Consider the following 12,292-nt stretch of genomic DNA (forward strand, 5'->3'; position numbering starts at 1 on the left):
CGAGGCTTAACGCACCAGGTATAGGGTCAGCCGGGCGATCGAGTTCGAGACACAGCCAGACAGAGTTACTTTTACACACTTTAAATGTTATTCATCTATTTAATTCTACCGCTCACCTATGACATCATTTATAGCATTTTTCGGGATGGTGGTGAGATTTTTCAAAAGCTTTTTTGCAAATACTTTATTTTTCAAAAAATATGACAATTAGGTAAAATATCGCGGTACTGAGGGTGATATTGATCTACAGCTTCTCACCCCCTTGACCTTTTACGTTAAAAATTTAACGACATAAGTGTCCCATTTATATAAGTAATCTGACTAAGTTTGGTCAAAATCGGTCCCGTAGTTCTGGAGATATATGGTGATTTAAATGTCAACACTGAATACACGTACTCACGAACATTAACATCCGGAAAATTTCCATCCGGTTTTTTGAGTTCCATAGATGTCAAAACGTCAAGATCCGGTGAAAACTGGACCGATTTCAATAATTTCCCTTCTATTGCTATACACTAGGTCGGGAAAGTAAAAAAATATTTATCAAAAAATTAATAGTAGTGAATTTTTTTTTTTATTTGTATTATATCTTCCAGTTTAAGGTTTAACTCAATTTCTTGGTCGATTGATCTATTCAAAAAATATTATTTTCAACTTGTAATCACAGTCTGTAAAAGTTACACCGGGCAGATTTACAGTTATAAAATGTCAAGATTAGTTATATCTCGTCTCGCTCTCTTTAATTAACCCTTTCTTTTACCTTTTTTTTTGGATGGGGGTTGATAAAGATCTATACAGTTTTTTGGTTGATAAATACTTTTTATACCATTTTTACAATTTTGGTGATTTTTATACTATCAAAATTGTCTGAATGTCATATTTGTTATATTTCAGTGAAATAGGCAATAATTCTGTATAATTATTCTCGTTGTTTATTATTTTATTTATTTTTTTTTAAATTTAATCAAATTTAATTCAGAATATTAACTTCTTTATCATGTAACTAATATTAGCACTTTAAGCTAATTTCATCTTGTTACTATAATAAAAATAATAATAATAGTGCGTAACTACGCAGTGTGTTTAAAATTAGTCTCAAAGATATTTCGAAGCAAGTATTTCGTCTTACGGAACATCATTACTATTTATACTTCTATTTTCCTACGTGTTATAGAGCATAAAGTTTTACCAGCCACATAATAATACTCGCTTAAGGTACGCCCTTGGCACCAATATTTGTTTTAATTTTGTTGTAGGAAGATATATTACTTTACTATATTTAAACCAAATTTAATTATTTATTTATTTACATATTTAATTTACTCACCTCCTTCTAGTCTGCTGTAAAATTTGACATGACTAGGATTTTAAACAAATAATAAATAAGTATATTCGTCTTGTTCATTATTTTAATCTATGTATATAAACTGTAAAACGTTTCATTACTTAATTCATAAACGGAGTTATTTTAATTAGTAACTCTAAACCACATATTCATTATATAAGAAGAATTATTACAGACATTTAATTTTTCCTTTAATAAATAACAATAAAACTGGATAATTATTCTTTTTTTTCCCTTAAAAATAATTATTATACTACAGTAAATTCTCATCTACATTTAGCTGTGAAATACTGTTAAAAGAAAAAGACAGTAAAAAAAAAAAACATTAATCACTGATTTTATTTTTTAATGAGATATTAAAAGATCTGAAATTAAAGATCATTTTTTAAGCATTTTTGGGGTAGGTTTTATCTGAAGGTTCAGAAATAGGAATTCCTTTTATTAATCTATTGCAGAATTATTTTATTAATATTTCTTAACATATTATTTTACCTAAAATAGTTAATAAATTAATTTAGACGTTCGTATTGTTAATATAAAATTCTATGCATCTATCATTATAGATGCAAACCATATAATAACACATTACTCCTCTGGTGTATTATTATTTAAGTTAATTTTTAGTGCCTTTAATTAATAAAGCCTTTTACCTTTTAAAAGGATAAAAGGCTGTTTTACATTTTTTATTATTTTTTTTATTTAATATATATCGTATAAAATGTATCCAAATAATTTTTTATTTATTTCTATTTAAAGGTATTTTACGGTTCAAGTTCTGTATTATAAATTTTATTTACAATCATATTTTTTTAAATCGTTCTATATTTACTAAATACTTTGTATATTAATTTTTTTTAAGTAAAAAATCTTAAAAAGTTGTCGAGAATATTAGAATTGTAAAAACAAGTTAAATCTGACGAACATACAGGCGACATTATTATTTTTTCTTATAAAACCTTTGTTTGAAAATAAAAGTTCTGTACATTTCTTCATAAAATGCTTAAAATCCATTATGAAGAATAAACTTTTTTAATAATGATTTCATTAATTAATACTTCTTATTATGTAAAATTTTTCTCTCTAGCTTAGTACTTGTATATGAAAGGTTCTTTTGAAATAAATTTGTTTTGTTTAGTACCAATATTACCCTTATTGCCTTTATTAAAATACAAACCTTAAGATTTAATAAAAATAACACATTAAACTAAGATATTTTTTGAATAAGAATAAATTATCATATGGTTGAATTTACCCGTATTATAATTTTAAAATTGCTAACCTAGGAAGAATTTAACTAAAAATTATAATAAATTATACTTAACATAATGACTCTTAACAACTGTTGTTTATCGTTGTGTTTGTTGTAGGCCAATTTGCTGCCACCGAGTTCAAAAAATTTATTTAAAAGGAATTTCTTTATATAAATCTATTGCATAATTATTTTACTAATATTTCTTAACATATTATGTTACCTAAAATAGTGATAATAATTTAATTTACTTTACAGACGTTTAATTTAACAGACGTTCGTACTGTTAATATAATACTCATTTAATTGCATATCATTATATACCTAAAACAACATTCAATTTCTGCAGTATAAGAAATATACAGTGTTTCTAAAATGATGGACTGGCTACACTTTTACAGATTCTACTTGTAAAACTAAACAAAAAATATGCTTAGGAAAAATGGCAATTTCTCCTTCGTTCTCCCCTTCTCCACCATTTTGTTATTTTTATAAAAAAATGTATATCAAGTTCGGAATCACATTAATATTTGGTAATCATCTTGTAATAAAGTTTTAAAATTAGCAAAAAATCAGGACTAAATACCTTCGCAAATTACAAAATGGCGTCCATGTTTATTTTTCAATCTATTATATCTCCGTAAATATTAGTTTTATCAAAATTTATGTAATTTTCTAAGATATTAAGCCTTTTATTTTGAACAAAATGACATTTTATTATTTAAATTGGTTCGCAAATAGCCGAGTTATGGCTGAAAATTGTAATTTTGTGGTTTCATATTCTCCATTTAACGTTCAATTCGATTAAATATTAATTGTTTTTATTTATTGTTAATTCTAGTATTTTAAATTAGTATCAGATTAAGTAATAATTTTCTCACAATAATACACTTAATAATTATGACACAATATCACAACATCAAGTCCTGATTTTTTGCTAATTTTAAAACTTTATTACAAAGACGCTTACCTAATATTAACGTGATTCATCTATCTTAACTTGAGATATAAATCTTTATATAAAAATAACAAAATAGCGGACAGTGGGAGAACGAAGGAGAAAGTACCACTTTTCCTAAGGATATATTTTGTTTACTTTTACAAGTTGATTTCGAAAAAGTAGAGCCAGCTCACCATTTTAGAAACATTCTGTATAAATCTATTGCTATCGGTAATTTAGTTCATAAAAAAATAAGTAAAGTTAGCATTCAAATGAATATTATGAGAGATTTTAAATAACATATTAAAAATGTAGAAAATAAATTTTATATAGAAGCACCAGTTCTTTTTTGTAAATTTTATTTATAATTTAACGTGTGGCTTTTTTGATAACAGGATCACGGTATATATCTTATATATATTTGGTTGTAAAAACTCGAATACTTTTTGGGAGTCGAACCCAGAATCTTCAATTTAGCTGTAAGAGATTATACTGACTGAGCTACCAAAGCAACCAAAATACTTTTATAATTTCTAACAATAGACGAATGGTAGATCTTTTCGCAATTAATTTTTCGTTCAAATAGTACAAAATATATAATTTTTTAAATGTTTTTAACTTGTTTTTATCTTACCGTTCTCAAAAACTACCTTAACACAGCATTGAAAATGTGCTAATTTTTATGAATCTTTATTAATCTAATTTTCTTCATTATTTATATTTGATTAGAATTTAAGTAAATAAATTAAAAAATAAGGTCATAAGGGTAGTCATTTTTTTCAGATTTGTCAATGTCCGATTTACCTCTGTGTAGTGTTAAAACAAAATTAATAAAACTGTTGCCAGCTTTTTTCTCTATTTAATTTTGCGTTATTGTTTTTTTTTTAATACATATATATATATAATTATATCGATACTCTAAATACCACCCGCGGTCTCAGATTTAAACTTATTTATCCGTCGTATCGTGTACTTCTACTATTACTACTGATTCCTCTGACCTAAATAGCTCACCAGTAACTACTTAGCGTCTATAGATACCTCACACGTTAATCCTATTCTGAGTTGTTGGCCTCCTAAGCGGCTTTAGTTAGTTATTTTATTCCTTTTTGTTTTGGTTTATATATACCTCCGAGTTTTTAAATATTTATGTTATCTGACTTAAACATTATTAATGAAACTGAAAATATGTTTATTCAGTGATGGGTCTTTTCGAATCAATTAAAAATGTATGTTCTTCGGAATTTACATTGTTTAATTTTTAAAAGTTATTTTTATTCTCCATTTGTTACTGCTAATACTAGGGCTGGTACACAGAAGTCTTAAATTACATATAAGATTATAATATAAACAATTTTAAACTTTAATTTTTTATTATAGATATAGCTTAACTTTTATATGAAATAAATATTTACGAGATACGTTTTTTTAAATAAACTGCCTTTATTTACATAGTTGAAGAGCGTAGTTTAAAATAACTTTAATATATATATATAAAATTGTAGTTTGCCAACGTTTTATATAATATTGTTATTTATCTGTGATTCTTACAAAAACTGTGGGTGTAAATCTGAAGCAAGTTAACCCATTAACTGAACTCACACGATCAGTTTTTACTGATTTCAACATTGATTGAAGAATTAATCTGAACTAAGATTGTGGTCTGCGTATATGTTAACTGAAAATATTAACGTTTGGTTATTAAATAATAACCAAACTTGTACAAAAAAATAACTGTTTGGCATTTGCTCTCTCAGGAAGTATTCTATCAATAATGTTAAAGCTATTAGAATTTTAAATTCGATTAAGAAACTTTCTCTTTTTTTAAATTTTAAAGGTCATTCCGACCCTCTCTTTTATTTTTTTCAATTCTGTTTGATTAACTTGTTCAGAATATATTTCAGCATATATTTTCAAGAAACATGAAACAAACGAAGTATTATTTTAACTAGGTTTAACGAATTACATTTTGAAATTTTGTTCATGAAGTTTTTACATAGTAGAAAGGCCTCAGCTATGCCAGAGGGATACCAGATAACTAAGTTAGTAAAGCGGTTAATAAAAATTATAAAGTAGAGTTTAAAATTTTATTTTATAATGATAATATTTTTTTATTAAAGGAAATAGATACAGATGTTAATACATCAGTTCTAAAAAAATGAATAAGTTACAAAACAAATAAAAACAAAATAATTTCTTGCTTTGGGTTGCAATCTTTTAGAAGTTGTTAAAAAATATGTACGTTACAATTTTTCATAATTAAAACATTTCAGCAGTAAAAATCCTTTAAATAATTACAAGTAGAACCAATCTTGATGATTCAAATAACTACAAAGCTTATCTTTTGACAAAAAAGTTTTAATTAAAGTATTTTATTCTATATGTTTGAAAAACTGTACAGATCTTAACAAAATTAAACAAATTTTCTTACATAATTACATTAAATTATAATAACATGTATAATTTTGTTTAGGTTACAGTCAATGAAAAAGTCCAATTGTATTTCGATTTTATTGATTTATATCTGAAAAATTTGTTGAAATTCGTGAAAAAAATTTTAAATTCCGACTTCTAAATCAAAGTAATGTCTCCACCATTTATCCAGAAAATTGTAGATTTAAATCTTTTGGTCAAATCTGGAATATCTCTCATTAAAAAATTCACCATAAAAACACAAAACTCAACCTTCAATTATAAATGTATGAAAAGAGCATTAATGATTTATTTTAAGTAGATTTCACGAAAGTAGTACAAGTCTATATTTAGTTTTTCATGTGCTGTTTTCTATCTTCATTTTGTACATCCTTAATACAATTACGATTGTCATATAATACGTAAAATCTTTGTTGTTAGTATGGTCTTATTTCTACATTTTTCTTACGTGTGTTTACATTGTTATCTACTACATTTTATTTTTGTAACTGACTCTGATGTGCTACAAAAAGTACAAAAAAATTTGCTGTTTCATTGGATTTCGAGTAAAAATTTCTTGTTACTTAATTTACAAAAAACTAATCATGAAGATTATTCCTGATTATAGACGTATTGCAGAACACGTAAGAAAAAAATAGTTTTAGTTAAGTGAAATAGAATTGAAAGCGCTAACTCATTAATATAACGTAATTATGAGTGCTAAAAGAATTAATAGTTCGACCTGATATGAATATACTCTTGCTTGTACTTCGGTATTTATTTTACTTTCAAGACTAGGCAAGAATAAGTCCTATATAAATTTTTTACCCATATCTTTTTTTTTTCCAATAACAGTTATAATTACAATCGGCTTTCCTGCGTAGCCATAAGTAAGTCTCCTGACAATAGCATGTGATAAGGAGGTCCTTAAGGAACCCCCAAAATAGCTAATACACAATAAATAGTTTGAAGTAAACTTAAAGTTCAATATGAAGGTTCAAGCTCAGTCATATATCACAAAACATTAATTTCAGCACCACATAGTGGAGTACACACATTTTACTCGCATTTTAATTTTTGTTTTAATACTTTAAAGTCGTATCGACAATTAAAGTCATTACTCATATCAGTGTAATGTAAATGTGCCGGTAAATTTGTAGTCTTCAACAAACTCAGGTCGACTACTCCTGTGACGTATGGTTAATTGAAACCCAACCACCAAAGAACACCGGTATCCACGATTCTTAATTTTAATTTAATCAATAATGTTATATGAAAATGGTTGTAATAACCTGTTACTGTAATAAATTTAGATATATCTTAAGCAGACTGTATCTGCTTGTCAAAAAAAACTACTTTTTCTGGATTTATTCATAATCCATTGAAAAATTAAAACGTTAACAAAAGTTTTAAAAATTGGATTTTTATCAAATTTTCCAGCATTTTAGTATTGTATTCTATAGGGCTTAAATTTGTTAATCTTTTTTTCTTATGTGATATTGTGTCACAAGAGAGATAATTTTCAAACCTAATCACATATGGATGTAGGATAATACAAACCCATGCCTAAAAACAGGATTTTTATTGTTTCAACCTGTCAACCTTTATCTTATTTTTTTTAACGTCGTGTAATTAACTCTCGAACTAATTAGCTGGAGTAATGCGTAAAAGTTTCAAATTTTATAATAAATATTTACTTCCAGTTAGAATAAAATATTGTGTTCTGAGATGATTCTAACCACTTTTAAGATATTTGGGAAATTTATATTTTTCTTTAAATATGAAGTAAATAAATAAATTTTAAGTAACATTGAAATGATTTTCAACTTTTTCCCTTGCGTTAAATTTGGAGCTTAATTCAAATCCGGTTAAAGTTATTTAACATCTACATATATTTTTAATAGTAGTTGAAACTATACGTTTTTATTGGTTTTCTTTAATGTAAAATACGTTGTACAGGTAGTGTATATTTATTTTCCAATATATGCAAATACAGGTGAGAGATCAATAATTTCATTAACCCGTTGTAATCTTTCATAGCATCCTTTTTTAATTCGTATAATAATTGTTTTTCCTTTTTATTTAAATGTTTATAAGTCTAATTTTTTTCTTAGTATTTATTTATTTTTTTATTAAATATTATTTATAATTTCCTAGCATGCAGTTCTATTATAGTGTGTATGTTTGTCGTATAGATTTATTTTGTTCGCATTTTACATTTTACATCATTCAGTCCAGACACATTTTTATTTTAAAATTAAGATTTACGTGTTTTATTTGTGTTCATATATCCTAATTTAATAAGAATAATTTATCAGTGTAATTGTTACTACGGTTCGCTTGTTAAATGTTATTCTTTTATTTTTTGTAGTGTAAAATTTAAAATCTTACTTAACACATTACATTTTTTTTTACAATTGGTAATTGAATGATGTTATAGCTGCTTTTTGTCATACCGTCTATATAGAACTGAATGTTTAAATGTTGTAATTTAGATGTTTTAGTTGTAGATATAGATGTAATTAGATGTAGAGTAGCGCATTAGTTTAGCACGTGTGTTGTACGTAGATTGTGCACATTTCAGGTGCGATGCCATGTGGTTGGAGATGACGCCGGTGGGCTACTGCGACGGAGGTCCTGGCGTGCCTCTCAGGCACTCCGCTTCGTTCAGCTGCCTCAGTCGAGCCAGGGACAGCAGACCTCACCGCGCCCGCACGGCCACTCTCCCTACCGCCACACTCGATACGGACTACGGCTTCGTGCGTGGACCGTACAAGTACAAGTACGGTATGGTGCCCGAAGAGGAAGGCGAAGTAGAAGAGAGCAAGCCGGTCACCATACGCGAGGTGCTGATTAAGAAAAGCGCCAGTCTGTTGAGTCCGACGGCGTGGTGGTCGCGTCGTGCCGGAGCTCGGGCTAAAGAGTGCAGTAACGGTGCCAGGAGGGAAGATACGGAAGGACAACAAAGAAGATGGCGCAGTCTCGGTGCACTTCTTCGTGCTCCTGGACCTCCGGCTCCGCTGCCTCAACCTCCCGCTCAGTCGTTCTACCTCCTGGACGACTTTCTACGTCCTACTCGCCGACGCGATAAACCTAACACCAGCAGCTCCGATTCGCTCGAATTATCCTCTCCAGTGCCACCTCCGGTTCCACCGCCGCCTCCACCGCTCCGTCTTCTCGGATACAGAAAATCCTGTGAATGTTTACAGTGTCGGCGTGGTCGAGACTACGCGCTTCTCAACACCGATACGGTAATGTAATCTCCTGCTTTATTTTTTACTTTTAGTGTTATTACTATTAGCGCTATTATTATCGTTATTATTGCATGTTTGCTTGCTTGACTCTTCTTTTTATATTCTTTAGTAACTGCCGATGCACGCAACCCATTCATTACTAACAGTATTTCTGCTAGACCTGTACATTACAGTTCAGTGCTCAGTACCTCTCGTGCAGTTGTTGCTAATATTATTATGTAATTTTTGTACTTATTTATTTTTTATTATTTTTATTTTCCTTAAATGTTTATTTTATATTGTCATGATGCACGATATAAAATATTTAAACAAAGATTAATTAGGTTCCGATTTTAACTTTAAACACCGTTTGCTTTTTAATTACGTATATTTTAATTATGTACGATTAATCCGTTTCTCTTTCGAGTAAATAATAAGGAAAAAGATTTATATATGCAGAATACTTATGCATTCACATCATGTAAATATTAAAATCTGTAGTTTTCGTGAAATAAGCAAAAATAAATAGCTTTTTAATGTAATTTGGAAAATAGATAATATTTACTCATTTTTAAATTACATTTCATTATTAAATTATGTAAATTTTCACAAATTATATTAACGATTAGTATACTCAAACTAGACAGACGTATGTTTGATTTCGCCAAGTAAACTTATTTTTCTTCCGACTTACGTCGATGTTATCAGCAAAGATGTGTTCTTTATTCTGATGAAAAAATACATTATTATTTTAATAAAATATAAATGTTATTAAAGACGTAAATCAAAATTGTTTTGTTTGTATTTGTTTTTTTTGTTTTGTACTTCTTTTGTTAACTGTAAACTGTTTAATATTGCACATGTTTGTGTATGCAAAACTTTCTACCTACATCAAGACGTATGCTTTGCTTTAATTCATACGTTTTGAACGTAATAACTAATTCATTAAATAATAATAATTCATTGTTAAAATAATAGTTTATTGCCAAAACTGTCACCTATATGTGTGCTTTATTATATGTATATAACCGTTATATTTGTTACATGTTAATGAAGCACAAATATAGGCTACAATTTTAACAAAAATTATTTTTTTTTGAAGTGTTAGAATTTTTTAAACTGACTACTCAGAAAATATTTTTTTCATTTTAATTCCACCACCCACTTTTTCTATCTCTTTGAATGTAATTTTAAAGGAAAATTAAATTAATAGTTAAAAATTATCGGTAGCTTTATATATTTTTATAAACTATTTAAATTCAAATTGAATTTCAGAAAATCTATATTAATATAATTTTAATGTAGATTATTTTGTAGTCATCTATAGTAAATTAAATGCATTGCAGAAAATTTTCATATTATTAGTAAAGCTTAAATTAGTCTCAATATAAATTAAAGGATGACTAGAATTAGGTATTCCGTTCTGAAATGTGCATTTGAACTCTTACATTAACGTTGGATAGTTTTACTTAATTGATACTTTAACGTATTGGAGCCGTTGCCAGGTGATTTATGAAAGTAAACTGCTTATTAGTACTACCAAAACAACGTTTTTAGTCGACCCAATAACATATCAGATGGTATGTTGAATGTTGATTGTCTGATTCGCCCCAACTAATCTGACGACTGTAGAAAATAAATATTAAAAATAAAATAATTATTACAAATGACAAATTCATCATTTTTTTAATCGTAATATTAATAGTTAGATTTTTTTTTATTTTACGTAGAAATTGCATTACTATGATCGTAAACTCAAACTAATTTAATTGTGGTAGGGTCATAAAATTTAAAAGTTATAAATTATATTTAGTATTGTTTTTTTAAGATTCTGGGAAATTTTTGTTTAGTTTCATGTGAACATAACATTGTAAAATTTGCCTCCGTGAACTGGTTCATACCATTTTCACTAATAGGTAAACTTATGAATTAGAATTAACCGTTGTTGTAGATTAATTACACGGTTTGTTTTATAATGTTTTCGAGGTACGTTAATATTTTAATTAAATTTAGCTTTTCTATTTCGTTAGTTACTTATTTTATCGATTATTTAGATAGCCAATTAACATATTTAAATTCATATGATGTTGTTAACTATTTACTCGGTTTCACGATTTTTACGTATACCGCTATCGCACAGTATAGAAAAACTGGCAGAAAACCGTTTTGTCATGAATTAGAGACCGTAAACATCACGATAACCAGCAACGTTTCTTTTGTAATAAAGTTTTAACATTTTAGAAAATCGGCCACTAGCCAATCTTGACCTTTTATGTTTTAATATTTATTATTATGCCATAATTTAAGATTGTAAATTCTTTTTATTTTTATTAAATGTCATCCATAAAATACTTCGTTTTTTTTTTGTATTACAAGTTTATATAAATTTATTACAGCTTATTTTATTACAATAGTCATTCTTATATATAAATGCGAAAGTTTGTGGATCTGTCTGTTTGCAACAGCAGCACGCAAGAACCAACCTACCTATTGCTTTCAAATTTACAGGATACATTTGTGTAATCCAAGGGAGAATTTTAAGTCGTAGACCGAAGCCCTAGTCCGCTTCGGGGTTAAGATATTAAATAAAGTAATTCATTAAAGAAACAAAAATTACATCATTATATTTCTTTCACCGTGGCAACACAAATATGATAAAGTAAGACGATTAATTATTCTTTTATTTAATGATTTTCTGTAAAATATTTAATATTTTCACATCCATGAGGATAACGAACGCGTCGGGGGTTTCAGGGTGCTCGTCCCGACCGTCTAGTAGTTTTATAATTTCAATAAACAACGGTATTAAAAAAAGGTTGTGAAGGAAAGAAGTTCCATTATAAGCGCTGGAAATATCAATCGTTCTTTTAAAAAAGAGAACGGTCCTTCATATAAACAAAGAATAGAATATTCTGTTCATTTCTACAGTTGTTTCGGCTAGACAGTCGGACGAGCGAAGCGAGCCCTGACCGGCTAGTATAATAATAAAATATCCGTATTTTTTTTGTTATGTTCTTGATATTCTATTTTATAATAACGCACGTGTGGTAGATTACAAACCTACTACGTAAAGCGTTGTCATGAAATTTTATGTTTTTAGTTCTTTGTGTACA

General features: G+C 27.7%; 1 protein-coding gene across 3 annotated transcripts in view; it reads left to right on the forward strand.

Annotated features, from left to right (window-relative positions):
• Dyrk2 (Dual-specificity tyrosine phosphorylation-regulated kinase 2) overlaps positions 1-12,292 on the forward strand; it is a 395,412-nt gene that overhangs the window by 193,838 nt on the left and 189,282 nt on the right. For all 3 annotated transcript variants that reach the window (XM_075356126.1, XM_075356128.1, XM_075356127.1), the window contains one exon: positions 8,531-9,197. In XM_075356126.1, the coding sequence (XP_075212241.1) occupies positions 8,541-9,197 (657 nt within the window). In that variant the 5' untranslated portion in view covers positions 8,531-8,540. The remainder of the gene's footprint in view (positions 1-8,530; positions 9,198-12,292) is intronic.

The sequence above is a fragment of the Lycorma delicatula genome, chromosome 2, assembly GCF_047948215.1.
Source record: "Lycorma delicatula isolate Av1 chromosome 2, ASM4794821v1, whole genome shotgun sequence".
NCBI classification, from domain to species: domain Eukaryota; kingdom Metazoa; phylum Arthropoda; class Insecta; order Hemiptera; family Fulgoridae; genus Lycorma; species Lycorma delicatula.